Source organism: Egretta garzetta, unplaced genomic scaffold (genome assembly GCF_000687185.1).
Source record: "Egretta garzetta isolate BGI_Z169 unplaced genomic scaffold, ASM68718v1 scaffold409, whole genome shotgun sequence".
NCBI classification, from domain to species: Eukaryota; Metazoa; Chordata; class Aves; order Pelecaniformes; family Ardeidae; genus Egretta; species Egretta garzetta.
The window spans coordinates 245,819-265,593 of NW_009260767.1; the positions used below are offsets into that span (position 1 = coordinate 245,819).

Here is a 19,775-nt window from a genome sequence, read left to right on the forward strand (position 1 = left end):
AATCCTGCCATTAAAGAGCATAGAGTTGGTGGGGGGCGGATGGATCTATCTACATTGCCTTTGTTTCACAACATTTTTCATTTACTTTTTTCTTATTACAAGTTACCAAACCAACATAGGAGCTTTGCCAAGCACAGACCTGGCTATTTGCTTCTGCGGTGCCCAAGCGCTTGTGTGCTGTCTGTAGGTAGTGCAAAACCTTAAAGACTTCCAAGAGATGTGCCTGTAATTCAAGTTCCTGGGCCTGAGTTTGTCCATAACTATACATCTTGTGTGGAAATAACATGTGCATAAAGCTTCTAATTGGATTTTGCCTGTTGGTGAAGCAAGTAGCATAGACTACAGTAGGTACGAGATGACAGAAAATCAGTTCCATGATCTCCTGGGTTTGCCATCCGCAATTATTTCTTTCCCATTAAAGAACTCCCTTCCTCTCCCCAGCACTAATTGTCGGAGATTGCCATAATCTTTTTTAAAGAACAAAGCATGTGGTAAAATATTGTAGTATTTTCCTTCCACCAGTGAAACACTGAGCACCAGGCTGTTTTCTGATTCATTTGACTTAATGGTTTACACTGGAGATGCATTTAGTGCCTATGAACCCTAGTTTTTCCTCTTCAATGAACAGTTATTCAACCATTGCAAGTCTCTTGGGTATTATCAATTTTCTGGTAAGCTTGTGATTCTGTCTTCAAGGCTTCCTTAGCTGATCTCTTTTCATGTTCAGTCATTTCCTCGGCTCTTGACCTTGCAGCTAAAATCCCCTGCTATTGTGCCTTCTCAGGTGGGGATTTCATGATTTACTAAGGTGTCCATTAGCCAATGGTTTGTTTTTCTTAAGCCTACATGAAGTAAGTGTGATGTCCTTTACCGTTCCATTTAACTTGAGGAGGCAACTGATACTCTCACGGCCTCCTGAAATGGCACTGTGATCCCTTTTTCATTTTGTTCAAGTGTCTGTGGATTTTTTCTGGCTTTCTTAATTTCCACTACATATGGTCCCAAGCCAGTTCAATCTTAATAAGTACAAGTAGTTCTCAAACCTTTGTTCTTTTCTAATGAGAAATAGCTCCTCTTCCAGTTCTTCAGTATTTATTGTGGCTTTTTTCAGCATTCTCAGGTTCTTTTAACTGATTTTTCTTTTGCTGCTGCTATTGTTAAATGCCAACATTTACATGTGACTGCAATAAATTAGTGTCTTTTCTTCCACTTCTCTGATCCTGCCAGCTCTTCTTGGGAGGCTGTGGGAATATGGTTCTTGCCTCCCTTCTGCCACCCCAAATTCTTGCAGTCGTGAGTTGTCTGACTCAGATGTTAGCAGCTTCTGCCTAACCCGATGGCATATTTAGATTTTGTCTCCATTTCTTTTTTTGACGAGGCTTACGGTATGATGCTGATGCTCAGGGAAGCGTCATTTTTTTGAAGCCACCACGTTCGTGTGACTGACTCGAATGCAGCGCCTGTACCATAACCATGTGTCTGCTGACCCCGGGCAGACCCTGGAGATAAAATTCATATCAAACCTTGGTGATAGTATTGCTTGTTGTGGAGCTGTACAATCACACTTTTTAACAATTGCTGACATTTCTAGTAACAAAGATGGGTACTTGGGTAGCTGCTGTTGGCCTCTGATCTGCCTTTGTTTGCCCACAGCAAGTCCGCAATAATTCTGAGCATGTCATTCAGTCTCCACTTGGAGGTTAGGGGTGGGTGAAGTCCGTTTTCGAGCAGATGGCCAGCATGAGGGTCTGCACCCAGCGCGAGTCCTGTGCTTGATCTCTTGTTGGATGGGGTCCTGCCTGATGGGGAACTGCTTGAAAGCTGAAGATTAAACCGAATCACAAGTGCTGGCGCCCTGAAGTGGGTATGTAGTTTTGTGCTAAACAAGACGGCTGGCTGTCAGGACAATCTTTCTTCTGTAAGAACCAAAGCTTGGGCAAGGGAAAACATTCACAGATTGGAAATCAGTGTGTATCGGACAGACTGTGCTGAGCATGTAATCTTTTTCAAATTAATACCTGCTCTTAGTGATAGTAATGCTTCATGTATTACTGGATTATTGCTGATTCATCCTCATAAACAGCAATAGTCATTAAAAAAGGAAGAAGGGTGGCAGTGATTTTTCTGCTCAAAGTTTAATTCTGTTCCCATAAAACAGCATCGCAGGCTCCATACTTCTGTGTCTCGGCAATTCCAATAGCCAATAAAGTCAGTTACAAAAAACCAAATAGTTTTAGAATGATCAGTTCTGGCAAATTCAGCGGGAATTCAAATGTCCTGCTGTGCCCTTTCATTCACCACAGCGATTCTGCAAGCAGGCCTTCGTTACTTCTGTTGACAATGCATGAGCCAAAAGTGAACTCAAATCGCTCCATTTTCCAGAGCTTTGCTGCTTTGGAATGCTACAATATAAACCCAAAAGTTAGTCAGATGCTGCTCTCAATTCACCCGGAAAGCCCGTCCGACCAAGGAGGTGCCATTTCTTCCTACTTGCCAGAATAAGTTCAAGGTAGAATTAAATGTGCGTCTCCTCAAGACAAGCTATTCCCCTGAAAATCCTATAGCGTCTCCTGCTTTACAGAGCCTTTTCTCAATAGGCTGTTGGCATTAATGCCCACCGTGTATCTCCACATCCTTTACAGTGAATTATTGTTCCATATAGATAATAAAGGCAGACTTAGAGAATTTTACAGCTCTAAACCCGGAGTTGTGATAAGACAAAGATTTGTTGGATTATAAAAGTACAAGTGTTTATTATGGCTGGTACTGAGAATAAACAGTTGCCTGCATATGCCAGCTACTATGGAAATATGTTTTTAAGTTCTAATGTGAGCCGTAAACCAAAGCTACTTCAGTTAAAAAAATTCAATACTTAAACTGTGGGGAGAAGCAGTCAGTGCCAGAGAAAACATTCCCATTTAATAATGTTTGAACATAGAGCTGTGATGCAGTTTGTAGCAAGGCAGTGAGAAAAACCCACAACTAATCCTTCATTGCAGCTGTCTGAACTTTTGGTTGTCTGCCATACTTTAAACAGCGCCTTCTTTTTTCTGGTGACTCAAGACTTGAATGACCTAGTGTGGAGAGTTTAAGCTATATACAAAAAAGAAGTTAAGTAAGAAATAGCCAAAGTAAGTTGGGTTGCACACCCCAGCAAATCAGGGGTTTGTATCTTAAGTCCTCTTCAGTGCCTAGGAAAAAATATTAAAATAAATAGATACCTATTTATTTATTTATTTTTGGCAAGGAAATATTCAGTGGTTTAGACACCCATCTCTCCTCCCTCCCCTGTTCTCTCTCCTTAGAGTACTGATGATATATGGAAACTAAATTCTGTAGAGAGTTCTGATTTTTTTAAGTTCATAAATGCTAATCTTTTCTGTAGAAAAACTTTCTAAGTCTTCTTTGATTATTTTGAACTTTCTCTTCCCTTTGGAGTATCTCATGGGTAGGCCTTTTAAACAGCATGAAGTAACAAATGTGGGTTTTTTCCTGATTAATTCTCTTGCAAAGTAATGGAACTTGCTTACTTTCAAGTGGAAATATGGGGGTCAGAGGTGTAACTTTATGTGACTACTAGCTTTAAAGAAAAAAAATGGGGCTTTATGCCTTTGCCCCATTCTCACTATCACTTATCTGAAAAGGGATTAAATGTTTATGTATTATCCTGAACTGGTGGTAACCCTGTAGCTTGAGAAGTCTTACAACTATCTAATCATTCATGTTATGCCTAATTTTAAAAATGGTCATTCATAGCGACATATTCTGATCTTTCACAGCTGCTTATTATGTTGTATCTTTGCATTACAAATTATTGGATATAAAAAATCCCATAAATTCTTTTCACTGAAGGAAAAAAAAATCAATCTATGCTGGCTTCAATGCCTGTGGCAACAAATCCCCAACATAATAGCTTTTGAGGTACAGTATGCAATAAGGCAGTACAACGCAATAAACCATATATTGTCATCTAGCTGGCAAATGAAAGGACAAGCACAGAAATTGAGGGGATTTCAGACTGAGAACTTACTGAATACCTAAAATCCATGATCCCGGTGTTTCTGTACAAAGGGGAGCAAACACCTTTTGATTGCAAGGGCTTGAACCCCCAAACACTGCCAGAAACTTCAATGTTACACCCCACAGCGTCACTTCTCAGTCTGCCTGACAGCAAATTGCTACAGGGCTCTGCTCAGATGCAGCAGCACAATGACCTATATGAAATGGGGGCCCAGTTAATAGATAGTTATTAATAAAGGAAAGGAGGGGAAAGGGTGATCATACCTCAGTCTTAACACCAGTGAGCTTATGCTGGCCAGCCTGTTTTAATATGTGGCTTCCCTAGAAGAGGATGATACATGAGTTTTAACACAGAGCCACAGATCATCTTTCAATGACTGGATGTCACCATCACAAAATCACCCCCAATATTTCATAGAATCACAGAATGTTTTGGGTTGGAAGGGACCCCTAGAGGTCATCTAGTCCAACCCCCCTGCAGTGAGCAGGGACACCTTTAACCAGATCAGGTTGCTCGGAGTCCTGTCCAACCTGGCCTTGAATGTTTCCAGGGATGGGGCCTCCACCACCTCTCTGGGCAACCTGTTCCAGTGTTTCACCAACCTCATAGATCATAGAATCATAGAATCGTCTAGGTTGGAAAATACCTTTAAGATCATCACGTCCAACCGTTAACCTAGCACTGCCATCCCACCACTAAACCATGTCCCTAAGCACTTCATCTACCCTTCTTTTAAATACCTCCAGGGATGGGGATTTGACCACCTCCCCGGGCAGCCCATTCCAGAGCCTGACAACCCTCATTGTAAAAAATTTCTTCCTTTCCCCCTTTCCTTTTTCTTTCCTAGTCTCAACCCACAGCTGGCAATTTTAGCTCTTGATTCCTGTTATAAGTAACTCATACCCTACTGTATTTTGACCTTATCATCTTCAGATTTTGTATTTACTGTGCTATATTTTTTGTTTGCCATCTCTACTGTCTTTGATTAGCCAAGTTTTGCACAGAAAAGGAGGTCTAAGTCAAATGTGTCATTCATGGGCTGCTTATCCCCATCTGTTAATTAGTTTTCCCAAACTCCCTGAATCATTCTGATCAAGTGAAAACTGTGAGTAAAAACAGATGTTGCTGCAAAAGGGGGTAAATAGACTTCTGAAGCAGAACTGGGCTAGTAGCCTAAGCTCAACACTTTTTAGCTAATTTTTTTAATATCGAAGTGTCTTGTTCAAGAATTATCTAAGTGACAGACCTTTCTTTTCTCCATAAACATGTGGGCAAACTGGATGATTTGCACAAGAACACACACAAGCGCTTCCTTTCCCTTTTTTTGTAACTTGATTTTTATTTAAATACCTCCAAAGCATTATGTTAATGTACACTTTCTTCTGGTTCGTGAATAGCAAGTATTTCGAAGTTTCAAATAATATCCCTGTACAATTTGTGTTTGTAATTGTATTTTGAGTCTCATTTTCACATGTTCTCTTCCTGAGCCAAACAGTATTGACTTTTCATTTTGAATGATGCTACACAGAACTGTAACACATACTTGTACCTTTCAGTTAAACAATATTTTTAATGGATGTTCCTGTGTTTATTTTTTCAGCATATTTCCATGAGATTACAGATGGTATGTTTTAGTCGAGTTAACAGTCTCCATAAAGTTGCTTAGTGCGAAATCCATTGGTTTTTTTTAAAAATGTTACTGCATAAAAAAATAGTTTACAACAGAAATTCTAGGTTATTTCATAGTCTAGAATGCATTAAAAGCATAAAGTCATGCATATGTCAGAGGACGCAATATTTACAAATCTGTACAGTTTCTGTCCTTCTTTATTTACTGTGCCCCTTGCCAGGCATTTAGATTCAACTCTTACCACTCTGAGGTCAAATTCTCCAAGATAACGTATAGCCGTCGTCTAAAACTTCTTTTTTTCCTTACCAGCACTGAGATTGATGGCTGTATGTATGATGGGCCCATTTCTGCACTCCATTTCATAAAGTCTACCCCCCACGGAGTTAGAGATGGTTACCACTGCAACTCAATGCAGAACATGAAAACGGGTGAACTCCACCCAGTCACCTTTCCTTACGCCAACATTTTGATGTGTTGAACTACTGGCATGTTTTGGCTAAGGTTGTACAATAGGGTGGCAGATGAATTTATTTCTGACCTGCAGCTTATTCACAGTTGCCAGTCTTTCTCCTGTTCATTCAGAAAGGTAAGGAAAAGTATTTCATACTAAACTCACCAGAACTATGTTATGGGATTCTGGAAAACCTCCTCCCCTCTCTCCCTGTTTACTTTCAGAATGTTGAAAATGGAATATGCTGTCAGAAAAGCCTCTGTATTTTTACACCAAAGCCCAGTCTAAAAGCCAAGTGTTTGCGTTTTATCAACTGGATGCAATTTTTCTCTTTCCCAGGTTTGCTTTATCTTTAAAACCACAATAAGCAACATTCAAAATGGATACCCATCTCCCATAGCCAATGTCCACCCCAGCCCCCCCTCCAGCTGATGAAAGAGCAGAATGGTGAAAATCAGTCCTTCCACAGAGTTCATATGGCAGAAGTGTTATACATGGCTTCGGCTGCCAGAGGTACTACTGGCTGTGAATTAAAATTCAGTATCTTGGTCAGTCGGTACCATGTTCAGAAAAGCAGCCGACTTTATATAGGGTTCCTCTGGAAAGTGCTTCATCACTGTTTGGCTCTGTAAGAAGAGGCTATTCGTCATAACACCAGAATCAAAGGTGCTCTGACTCCTCTCCTGCTGATACTCAAGGAAGAATGGCATTTAGAGTATTCTCTGAATTCCAGGGAGTCATCACGATTTCTATAAAAAGATTAGTATAAGAATGGCGCTTCTTCACTAAGGCTAAAAGAACACCTTCCAGAAAAATAGCGTAATGATCCAACATCTGTGGCTTGTTAAATTCACAACGTTGAAGAAAAGTACCTTAGTAATCTTTGCGATACTATCCCTTAAATTATGGTAGCAAATAGTTTTTCTTTTTAAGACACGTCAGGTAGTAATTTGTTATGGTAGTTTACCCTGACCAGCTTGGGCAGGTTCTAAAAAAGGAACGAACACCAAATGTGTGGTTGCTCCAAAAGCATCCTTCTCCCCTCCTTCCCTCCTCCTTCCCGTCTTCCACTGAGAACAGACCAAGAAGTCCTGACCAGCCCTGCCATTACATTATAACCAGGTAACACAGAAATTAATCAATTAATTTATTATTAATAGGAGCAAAATGTGAAAGCGGAAGAAATTGTAGATGTACTACCAAGCACGCTGTGTCCTTCTGATGTCTCCAAAAGACCCTTGTGATAAAAACGTACAGATTCTTTAGCTCTGAAAGGTTGAATATGCTAAACTGTGATTTCAAAGGATGAAATCTTTTATGTCTTCTATGTTCTTTTAGCATTCTTTTCTTCTGCTGCTTTCTGCACTGCTGGATTTTAGCATCCATGAGTCATGTGATCTTTCTAGTATCAGTATGTTTTTCTTCTCATTTCTAGCATCTCTGCCAAAAGACCCCTGGTTAGACTTTCTGCATTTCGATGTGCTGGTGGTGGTAGTGGTGGTAGCAGTGATGTCTGGGTTGACACCTTCCATTTAGTTTATAGACAGAATTTTTCTGCTGACGTTTTTTGAAAAACCACACAGCCAGTACAGCTGCAACCAGTAACAAGCAGAGAAGAATCACAATTATTGCTATGATAGCACCTTTACTGGACTTGGGACAAGCCTCTCCTTCACACGGCTCGGAAGTGGGGACAGGCTTTTCTCCAAGGCCCTGGGTGAGATTTTCTTGCTCAGCTAATTCCTGGGATGACGTGTCAGTAATGATATCTGGAGCTGGTGCAGTGGTTGCTACTTGTGCTGGGTAGGCGGTTGTTTCTTTTGGTTCTGCATCCAGCGTGTGAGCAGAGGGGCTGACCATCACAGAATTTTCTGATACGGACATTTTTAAGCTGGTTATGTCAAACAGCATTGTTGTACCGAGCTCCTGAGTCACAGTTTCCAGAGATGTAGTTGGGTGGTCCCATGCAGCATCATCATAACCTCTGCTCACACTTAAGCTCTCCAGACCACTCACTGACGTAGGTGGTACTGGTGTCTCTTTGGCATCTTCCTCATCCATCCTTGTTGTTGCTGCCACAATCTGTGTTAAACTTTCCTCTGGAGCTGGGCTACCATTGCCTGATTTTCTTACTTCAACGTGATTCGGTTGGTCAGTTGTGAGGACGGCATCGTCTTCTGTTCCCATCGAACCATCAACTTTATCCCCCTCCTCTTCACCATCCTCTACCACTTCTTGTGTTACTGGATAGCCATCCAACCACGACTCATCAGTAATGGCAACTGCATCTATCTCTGCCTTTGTATCATTAGTTGTGAGAATGGGTCCAATGGGGAAATCCTCACTATCGTAAAACATTTTGGCACCAGGTTCATCATAGGCTGTCTTCACTCCAATGTGGTTATCACCTTCAGAAAACTGTGTTTTCGTGGAATCATCTGTCTCTTTCTCTGATTCTGGCTCACTGAAAGTCTCTGATGGAAACCAAAACAAGTTTTTTTGGCTTAGGAGTGACACGGGGGACTCAGTTGGTGCCCTGCTTCCTTTTTCAGAAGTGTCTGTAACACCTTTGGTACTTCCAGTTCTTCCTTCCTCTGAACTTTTGCTGAAGGAAAGCTGTTCTTGTTCCTGCTCGATTTCCTCTTTGCCATTGAGGTGTTCATTCTCAACAATAGGTATTGATCTGTCATCAGGAAAGTTATCTTCATAGTCAATGTGTGCCTCGGTTTCATCTAGAGACATTAAAAAAAAAAAAGACAAAAGCCAACATTTAATTTCTCCAGAAAAGCACTGGGCTCATTTAAGACAAGAAGCCAAGAAGAAAGATCCAATGAAGAGTGACTTTTAGACAGTATTTTTCATTCAGTGTTATTGTTTATTTGAAAAGGGAGTAGCCCACCATAAGCTGACAGTTGATATTAAGTTTTAAAAAAAAAAAATCAGGATAGGTGTCAATGCTAACCACTAGTATCTTACTCTTCCAGATTTAAAAATGCGTATCAATAACTTACTGTCTGCTGTTAGAGGACTTTCTTCAATTGCTTGTTGTTTTCTCGAATCTTTGTGCTACCTAACATGACTCTTTTTGCCAGACTTGAGGGAAAATTCTCATCATATTCAAGCAAGTGGAGAGGAATGTATAGCAAAAAGTAATCAATTATTAACTGGACTTAAAAAAAATCCCCAAAACTAGAAGCTTTACAGCAACTTCTTCCCTATTGAGCCAGCTGATTTTAAAAGATTATATTCAGTACCTTATGTTCAATTATTTATGATTATATTGCTTTTCTTCATTGACCTCGGTGTTGCAGTGATACGACACCTGGGGCCAGGTGAGCTGAATGGTATTTCCAATACCATGAGAGCTCTTCAGAGATGCCCAAGGAAGACACACACACACACATACCCACACCCCCACACCCACACACCCCTCCCCACACCCAAAACCGACACTGAGTTCTGCTCATTTGCATCTGAAGAAAGCAAGATGCATCCATGACTGCAAGGACAGAAAATTCTGTCTCCAACACTTAAAGCCTAACACCTAAATATCAAGACAATACCATCTGCAATCAACTCTGGGGCTTCCAATTTTAAGAAACTAAATGTTAACAAAAAGAGAAGAGAAAACAAACAAACAAACAAACAAACAAACCCCCAAACGTTCTAAAAAATAACTGAGTGCAACACAGGAGCAGTTTTGTCACAAAGTTTGAGTTTGATTTAGAAATACTCCCTATGCCCCAACAGACCTACCACTCATAGCAAAATAGACTTGATTCAAAGCATGAAACTAAATGTTTGAATTTGAATGAAATAATGCATTGTAACTTATATTTCTTCCACTCTTCTAAAACCTTAGCTCAATGAAAAATTTTCCAAACTAGACAGGGTGGTTGATTTTCAGCTCACACAAGTTTTACTCCATAGAAAGTTGATGTAATTGCTGAGATTTATGCTGGCATTATAAGTCCTAGAAAACAGTGCCTTGGGATATGGAAAATAAAACAAATTGAATCATGGTGAGAATTTTTCTTTTTAAGAGTGTGTTTAGTCTTTCATGAAGACAGGGAAGCAATAGACCTGGCATGACACGGGAAACAAGAAATTAATAGGAGAAGCTGTATTACAAATCAGTGCATTCATAAAGCCTTATCTTTTTTTGCCTTTTTACACTCAACCAACTTTGAATCATATTTTCATCTGGGGCCCATCTCAATTTCCGAATGAGTCACATTCTCCTTGGAGACTGCTTCCCAGACTTCTGGCAGAGCCATATTTGGTCTACTCTTAAGAAAGATTAGAAATATTGTTGAACCAGTCTGACCAAAAACACTTAGTGGTGATACAGCTCACACCAGCTTACTTTTTGCCAGAACAGCTTAAGCCAGGTGCCAGAACAGAATGAGTATTAGCAAAAGATATTTTTCTTGGAATAGCGTCCAGGTCTACCATAAACCAAAGCAGTTATGCTGAGGAAAACGAAATGTGCGACGTAGCCTGTGGAGAGTTAATATCTCTGTGAAAGCTCTCATGCTGGAGAACTGGATGTTCTCAGCAGGTCCTCCCAGCTCACAGCAAGGGTGTAGGGGGAAACCTGTGCACGGTATAACAGTGCCAACAGTGGACCTCATCACCATGATTCATGATTTGGTCCCGGTGTCCTCATCTGCTTGTGTAATCCTCTAGAACCTCCCCATCCTCTCCAAAGCAGAAAAAAACTTCCGCCTGCTGCAAGGATGATTTAACAGACAGGGGAATCCAGCTCTCAGAGTGGAAAAGCTTCCTGATAGGACTCTCACTTTTCTAATTCATCCTAAAATCTTTTCCAACAGTATTTCAGGCCTTCGTTAATGACTGGAGGGTACCTCTGAATACCAAAGCATTTCAGCAACGCAGCAACATGTTTATGAAGCTCTATGTGGCACTGGCCATCACGTTGTAGCAGTTATCCAATGCAGTAGCCATCCAATGCTAGTCTCACTTTTTTGCTTGTCTTGCTCTCACTTAAGAATTTTTCTACCTGGCGTTCTCTTTGCATGGAAATGGTGCCTCAAGCCATTTTGTCCTCTTGCCATCCAGACTCCTGCTAAAAGCTGATATCTGGTATGCCTGCTTCACTGAAATCCAGTGTCTCTCAGGATAGCCTATAGGTGTCTATGGGTATATATGAACTGGAACATCATAATGTGAGAACCCACCATTTACCAACTGTGGTGGTCATTGTTTTCTTTTTTGAGATGAATCATCACACCAGTCTGTCTTCACCCGTATGTCTTCTGTACCTCTGACTATTTTTGCCACTCATTTACTTTTCAGAATACAGCTGAGGATGAAATGTTGATTTTTACATTATGGTGTTTTAGTGCACGCACGCACACCCATTACCAAAAATTAGAGCCGTATGTTTCCGTTGTTTCCTCCAGACCTATTCTTTGCTTAGCAATATGAATGGGCAGCTAGTATTCATCTCATTGACCAGTATGGATCATTGGTGAATGCTTAACAACAGTTTGAAGCTTTTCCCCTTTAGTGCCTCTCCTGCCATGTACTTTCAGCCATTTAGAAGAAAGTCCTATGGAGGCACATCAGGAAAGAACATGTGCTCCTAGGAAAATATGAGTCCTCAGTCTATCCGAACATATTAAGGGTTTGTTGAACCACCAATCAAGTCTCCATCAAACCTGCTGTCTTTGGGCCTGATCCTGCATGTATAGAAATGAATTGGTGCTTTCTTAATGCTCAGCTGAGGAAAGAAAAAGCCCATTGTAGTCTAAAGAGAGCCTGAGATTGGAGCTCATTATGCGCTGCTCGTCACCGCATAAGGGAGTCTTGTTCCTTCTGACAATCAGATTGTGGCCCAAGTTGTAAAGCTGCTGTAATGTATTTTCATATGCAATCTCCCGTCTTTGTATAGTTTATAGCAAAGGCTATCAACATAACTAATGTTAGCTTATGGGATGCCAGAATGAAAGCAACTATTGAGCTCTCTGACCATCAAAGGAAATACAGACCCCCTTACTCTGAAGCTTTGATTTATATGATCCTGAATCGACTTACACAGTAATAATACTCTATTCTTTCTTCTGGGCCTCAGACCTTCAAATAGGGCTTGGACTTGGTATTTAGTGAGTTTGTGTTACCATGACAATTTTTTTATGTCAGCCATGAGCTCAATTTTCCAGGAACAGATTGCACAACTTTTGCACTTCTTTTTGCTCACCTCCTCAGTACTTTCCTGAGCTTTTCAGCTCTCTGAATTTTAGTCTCAGTACTGAAGAGCAACAACCAAAGTAGATTCAGCTCCACCTCTAATCAGAATAGTTGTAACCTTTATTTATACACATTTTTAAACCAGCAACTGATTTAACAGTGGTTGCATCTTCCTTCCTATCCAGGCAGGTCTGGTTTTAAGAGGAGCCAGCACTGAAACTAATTAGTCCAAGACCAAAATCTTTCTATATTTGGTCATTGTTACATCTTCCCCCTACCCTCCTCTGGCAGACTGAAGGATCAGTGTGTTTTGATTCACTGTCTGAGGGATTACTGAGGCTGAAATGAACATTTTACAGCAACAGATGCTGAAATGGCATTCTACCAAAGATGTGAAGCTCAATTAAAAGGTAAAATCCTTTTAATTTAGCCTTGTCCTTTCTGGGAAGCATCCAGTCCTAAAGAGCTTTCATCTCCTTCAACTTTTGATCCTAATGTGAAAACAGTGACCAAACATAGAGACAGGCAAAACCAAAGAGCCTGGTTTTCCACACTCTAGGATCAGTTTAATTTTTCTTCTAGATAGCATATTGGCATCCAAACTCTATTTTGAGTGTTGCTATTTTGGACAACCATAAAGTGCGCTGCATATTTTGTGGATGTATTTTTGGAGTACAGGAAATTGAAACTTGATTCTATGTAGACCATCACCATAAACATCTCTACTGTATAAAAACATCTTTATTCTAGGAATCTCAAAGTAGTTACAGCAAACATTAACAAGCTGGCATCTGTCCTTACGGGTAGGAAGGAAAAGAACATGTAGACCAATTTGTCTAAGATCAGTCAGATTTGTGAAGTACAGCATCTCGAAGAATTATCCATTTGACTTGGATGAGGCACATGAACACACTTCTCTCAAATCAATCGGAGTATGCTAGACAGAATTTGTGTTGCCTTTTGTCTTTTTCAACAGCTACAAGAGGGAGGATGATTTTTATTCTAGCAGAAAGCCTGCTAATATAATTTTTTAAACTAATTTGATTTGGCACAACCAGTTCATGCCAGATCAATACTTTACATTAATCTAATACAACTGCTCAGGGACGGACCTGAAAAGAGAACGAAAGTTTGTCATAACAATTGTTTTGACAGGCCACAAGCATATTTGGTTGCTTATTTTATTTGCTTGTCACAACTCTCCCTTTGCACTGTCAGGGAAAAAGAAAAGCAACCCCAAATAAGATCAAAAGCCATTTTGAGAGACATTCTGGTTTACTCTCCCCATTAAAGAAAAAAAAACCAAAAAAGAAAAATAATTAAATGATGCCGGCTAGTCATGCTTACAGACCACATGAATGTGAATCAATACTATTCATGAAAACAATGTTTGAAGTAATGAGAACAGTTGAATCAGGCAAAAAGACTGGGAGCTGTAGATGAAGCTTTCAGAGGTGGTCAAAGTCAGCCAAATCCTCCTTACACTGAAATCAGAAGTATGGTCCTCAGTGTGGAAAAGTTAGACCAGCTCTGACTGCACTAGACGAGTATCCAAGTGTTGACACCAAAGCGGTTCCTTAGATGTGCAGAAGATGTGACCTCTTCTGCCACAAGCTTATAGTTGAAAAAAACCCCAAAGCAGTCAAGGGAAAAGGATAAATATATGACATTCTTCTTAGGCAATTTTAGGGCAGAGATGTGACATGATTTCCCCGCCAGCTACTCTGCCTTTTCTTTGAGGAAGCAAACTCTTGAGGACGCAGCCTAATGCAATGCAGCCCTGATCCCCCCCCACCTGAAATCTTAGTATTAATGCTCCTGATATTGAACCTATGGTTCATTTGGGGAAGGAGGGGGAAGAATGACATTTAGCAATGGTGACTTTAACCTCTGTGCCTGCAAGGCAGCTACAGCATGGCACATAGCATCTGCTTTCAGACCTTACTACAATGCCAATTTTCAGGATATATGTTGTGAAACAAATATGTTCTCTCCACAGAAACAGAAAAAAATTCTAAATTGCAAAAACATATATTTCCCTGTTCTCTGCTTAAGGTTGCTTTGTTGGGTTGAATATCCCTGTGTTTTCAGGTAGAACACAGCATCTTTTCATGATGAGATATTGCAGGAATACGCTAACTATACAGAGACTCTTTCTTAAAAAGCATCTTGATTAAAAATTAGAGCCCATTACATGGCTTGTGCAATGTGCAGTAAAGCATTTTGCAATATACTGTTTTCTTAATTTACAGCATACTTTATTGTATCCAGAATCTCCTTAATATAACCCAAAAATTATTTTCTTCAGTTATGCCCATAGCCAAGTTTTGCCAACATATTTTGGATTATGTGTGTACCGATGCATAATATATTTTTTCATTTTATTTACAGATTTGCCAACTGTACAGTTGTACACTTACATCCTGGTACTAGAATGGAACGTAGCTCTTCTACCTGGATCAAAACAGAAAAGAAAGATGATCGTAAAGCTACCTCAGTGAACATCTATGTGCTATATTTAGATGCTGCTACGATGATGGTTCCTTGACTCTGAATCTGCCCTGGGTGAGCAACCGTGAATGTAAAGCAGGCCTAATACTTTTACATAAACACAAGAAAAAAACCAATTATTGCTGTTTAGTCTGATATCCTGCTTGGAAAGATGGGCATTATGATGTGGCTGTTACCCAGTAGGGTGGTAATGCGCAGCTGTAACATCGACAAATCTCAGAAAGCTTTATGAAACTGGATAAACGTTATCCCTGTTTCGGGGATGATGAGGAGAAAGCAGCAGGGAATAGGGTCTCAGAGACAGTGCAAGGTGTAGGAACAGGCCCTGTGTCTTTTAATCCTCTGACCAGAGTTTTCTCCCCATGGTCCTGTTGTGTTGGCGTAAGAGCATCGGGACCACCTCACATTTCCAGTTGCTCACCCAGCGCAGATGCAGTACAAGGGAACTGTATCGTCTTACCAGCCTCTAAATATAGCAGTGAAATGTTCATTGGAGTGGCTTTACGATCATCTTTCCTCTGTTGTGAGCCAGTTAGGATGAAAATGGCCCACTCAGCCAACAAGGACATAAATTCTCCTGTCATTAGCATTCACGATAGGGAAGTTACTCTTTTGCCTCAAAGTACTTAAAAAGCAGTGTGTGTGCTGTCTTCTGGATTACTTAATTAATAATTAGTCTCCTCTCTACTATGACCTCAAAATATCTGTCAACTGTAAATCAGGTTTCTTTTAATGAAATTCTTTTTTTTTTGTTCTTTTTCACTGAATTCTTACTTTCTTAAAAATTATGAATCCTAGCATCACATATTTCAGTCTTCCCATAAAGCCTCCTTTCTTAAGAGCTTTGATCAGGAAGATTGAAGATAGATATAATTATTAATTAACATGTACACTATTTTCTATCCCAGGTACTTAAAGTGGTTGAAAAACATTAATCAAAGGAAGCCCCTCAGCGTGAAGCCTACATTTAAATCATTTTAAAAATCATATTCCACAATATTACATCTGCTCTCAAGTTCCAGTGTTGATGTTTGTGATTTTACAGCCACACTTTCCTATTTCTTTTAAAAATATTTTTCTCTCCCCTGCGGCTGTGTGAAAGGCTCAGGAAAAACAGGGGAAATAGACTATTTATCCAGGGAAAACAGTGAAACACATACAACTTAAATGGCCTGATTCTTTCTCTTCCTTACTCTGGTGTAATACAGTTTTATTTGTACGTGTGATAAAGTTAGCATTTTCACTAACCTCAGTGAAGGAGGAAGAATTATCAACTTGGTGCTGATTATAGGAGGTTCAGACCCACGGTGTTATCAGATGTAAATACTCTTTTTTTTTTTTCCCTTCTCTCCCTCCATGATCCCCTTCCACCCCCTGCAGTATTTCACTTAATTGTCCAAACTGCTGTTTGTAATTACAGTTCTGGAAGCTGAAATAGTTCAAAAAGGTTTCGTGGGTTTGGTTTTTTTTGTATGTCTATACTATTTGGATGGCTTTGAATATCTAGTTCCCTAATACATAAACATGACTACTTTCTACTAGAACAAGTTTGACCTTTTCTCCTGATTGTCCACTGCCTGGTGGTATATATTAATGAGTAAAAACACCTTCTTGCAAGCCCTTGGGCATTAAGGAATATATAGGTTCTGAAACACATATGCTGACTCCAGCCCATGTAGCTAGCTCAGCTACCCAACAGCTGCCCATTCCTTTGCTTAAAGTTTGTTTTGCCAGAAATATCATCTTAAAGGTGTGATATCTCTCTGAAAAAAAATATGAAGATACTCTGATGAGTGTTCTCAAATATTGGAAAAATTGTGAGCTTTCTACATTGAGCAGGGTAACATGAGAAAGAGAATGAGAAAGCAGAATTCAGATTGCATTCGCACCTGAACTCATGGTACTATTTAGCTTATGTTTAAGCAAGGGGAATGTTAAGTTTGTTGCAGGATTGAACTAACATATAAAGGTGGATTTTCTTGAAGGTTTAAATTAAGGAAATGTCATTATTATAATTTCCAAGAGCTTTTACATTTTGTTTTTGTTGTTTTAATAAAAGCCTAATTCCTTGAGTCAAGTTATTTGGTAAGAAAATCCGCTTTCATTCCTTTTAATGGAGTAAATATCTAGGTAGCTACTGTTGTGCTTATAGACAAAAAAACCTGAACGCATGGTACCAGATAAAAATTGTATGCCTTTTTACTGGGGCAAGTTAAAAAATAATACACTTTTTTTTTAATGTTTCCATCTCACTGCTTAGCTCTAACCCAAACAGTATTTCTGCCACTCTGTCACAGACTTCTTCCGTGGCATGGGCAGCTCTCTTAACTTACATAGGTCTCTAATTTTCCTCACTTATCAAAATGAAGTGGCATTTATCAAGTGTGTAAGGCCAGAAGTTTAAAATTGCTAAAGCAACTACTAGGAAAGGGCTAGTAAAAGCTCAGTTCAGCCAAACTAGCTTCTTACAAGCCAGCGGACAAATTCTGAGGCTTAAAAGATAGGCAGCGATTGTATTACCCATTTTGCATCCCAAATAAAAACCCAAGAACACCTAAAGGATGGTCAGCTCAATTCAGCCTAGAAAATATAAAGAAGCGGGGGCAGTTGCCTATGGGTCTGCTGTGCCTTTGAGGGGTATTGGCCCCTGTCTGGGGCCTCAGTACCACCATGGCATCTTGTCTTTTCTGTAAGGAGGATGTTATCTCAGCAGCCTCAGCGTGTAGCATCATATGAAGATGCAAGGCTGGTGACCGCGTGCTAAAGCCAAGGACAGCCTCAGCATGTCTGTGGTAAAGAAAGATGTTACTTGCACGCAGGCCATGCTTAGTGCCTGGAAAAAGACACTGGCTTTTCTCTGTACTTGCTTTAGGTTCCCAAAGGTGAGAACAAACACCAAATTTTCATTCCAGCAGCCTGCTCTGTAGCAACCCTGTGGCTTCATGTGAAAATAAACATACCAGAAGACATACAAAACCTGCATTGTGCGCTCTATCTGGTAAACAATGTCTTTGGCTCAGTAACGCTGGCTGGCTTTTGAACTACTCTAAAAAAAAATATCTCTAATATTTCTTGTAACATCCGTAGTAATCCCTTTCCTTGAGTAAACAAAGTAAGGACATTGAAAAGTTACAAACCTCATCCAGTAACAGAATGAGCGCATACAACATTACAAACAGCTGATTTCCAGAAAGGGGCTGATTCTGATATTAAATACACAGGTGAAGGATCTTCCTGAAGGTTTTTTTCCAGCAATTAAAAATTATGTTCAGTACTAAAGAAAAAGGGTATTGTGGGGAAAAAGCAGGAAGATGGTGGACTGGAAGGCAAGAGCTGAATGATAACCCTGGGATAAGAATCAGTGAAACCCTGAAATGGGGTTAGAGGATATGGAATAAACAACTGGCGTAAAAACAACAGCGTAAAAAATTCCAACTTTTTATTTTGAATGGCTCCTGCTACCCAGAAAAAAACTTTATGCTCATATATGTATGAATAAATTATCCTCTCCCGTGGCTTACTGGAGACATCTACCAATGGGATTGTAAAAGCCCTGTTGGGCCATCTAAGACATTGATGCTCTAGTCACCAAGACCTTCAGGAGGACTGCACATGCCCAGGAGACACCCCTGTAAGCCTGAAACCATCTCGGTTGGGCTGATGGGAGGCTCATGACCTCCCGGAGGGATGCTCCGCATGTCGGGTGACCTTACCTTTGACACAGGCCTGAACCTGCCCGTACCACTCCCCACAGCTGTCGCAGAGCAGCGTGAACGCTGTCTCCTTGTTGCCCATGACGTACCCCTGGGCGCAAACGTACAGCAGCTCATCCCCCATTTCAAAGCCAGTGTGGCCGTGAAGGATGGTGTTGGGGAAGGACGGCGGGTCCCCACAGGGCTTGTCTGAGAAGAAAAAAAAAAAGAAATGAGATTGTAGAGATCATGCAAGAGGCTTTAAAATGCAGTGCTAACAGCAGTGCTAAAAGAGTTGCCCTGAGGACAAAATTACACACATCCACAGAACTCATACATCTCGCCTGATTCATGCCCTATCCTCCTTTGTAACTATTTTCAGCTGTAATTGGGAAGGTATATATTGGGCTTTAACTGTGATGTGATAACTGTGATGTTACCGCTGTGTAACAGTGATGCATCTGGAGGGGCTGTGTTTCCAACAAATCAGCCCAGGATGTCAAGCTACAACTGTCTTCTCCGCCTGCTTCTACAATGGCTAACAAAGGCTTGGATAGGCTGGGACTGGAAAGCAAAAGCTTGGGCACAGTCATTTTTTCTTAATTGCAGAAAAGCTTGTGAAATTGTTTGGAAATTGTTGTCTACTGCACTGTAGCAAGTGCTCAGAGGCTGAGCAATGACCCAGTCTATCGTCATGGAAAGGAAAAGCCCAGATGGACACCAGCCGTTTTTCAGACTATCTCTAAGCTTCTAGTCTTTCTCAAAATAAGAAGTTTCTTCCCAGATACTCAAATTTCTCCTATTTTAGGTTAGAGACATCCTAAAATAAATGGTGACTCATGCTCTTCAACTTAACCAAAATCAGGAGTAACATAGCTCTGCTTTTTGTGAGAATCTGAAGAGCTAAATTTATTGGGATATAAAATCTAACAGGATGTTGTTTGATAATATTTCTGCTGACAGCAGCACTAAGATCTAAGAAGTAAAAATTACTGTAAACAATAAAAAAATTTTTTTGCGGTTTTGGTTGCATGACAGAAGTACAGAGAGGAGGCAGACGACTGCCAACATCAGTGTAAACTGAATTTGAACTCTTGGCTATTGTTAACAAGGTGGGTCGAGATCTTCTAGAGAACTTCTAGGCACCACATTTTCTCTTCTCTTAAAGGTCTTCCTCTCTTAGAAGCGCTCTTGAAGAAGGGTTTGCCATGTCCCAGTATTCTCCAGATTTTTTTACAGTCCCTTTAAGAATAGACA

At 40.3% G+C, this 19,775-nt stretch overlaps 1 protein-coding gene across 1 annotated transcript in view; it reads right to left on the minus strand.

The window, feature by feature from the left end:
- Positions 1-7,560: 7,560 nt before the first annotated feature.
- Positions 7,561-19,775, minus strand: part of SUSD5 (sushi domain containing 5) — a 41,230-nt gene continuing 29,015 nt past the window's right edge. The window contains exons 4-5 of the mRNA XM_009646138.2: positions 18,540-18,728; positions 7,561-8,834 (exon numbers count right to left, since the gene is read on the minus strand). Of these exons, the coding sequence (XP_009644433.1) occupies positions 7,561-8,834; positions 18,540-18,728 (1,463 nt within the window). The remainder of the gene's footprint in view (positions 8,835-18,539; positions 18,729-19,775) is intronic.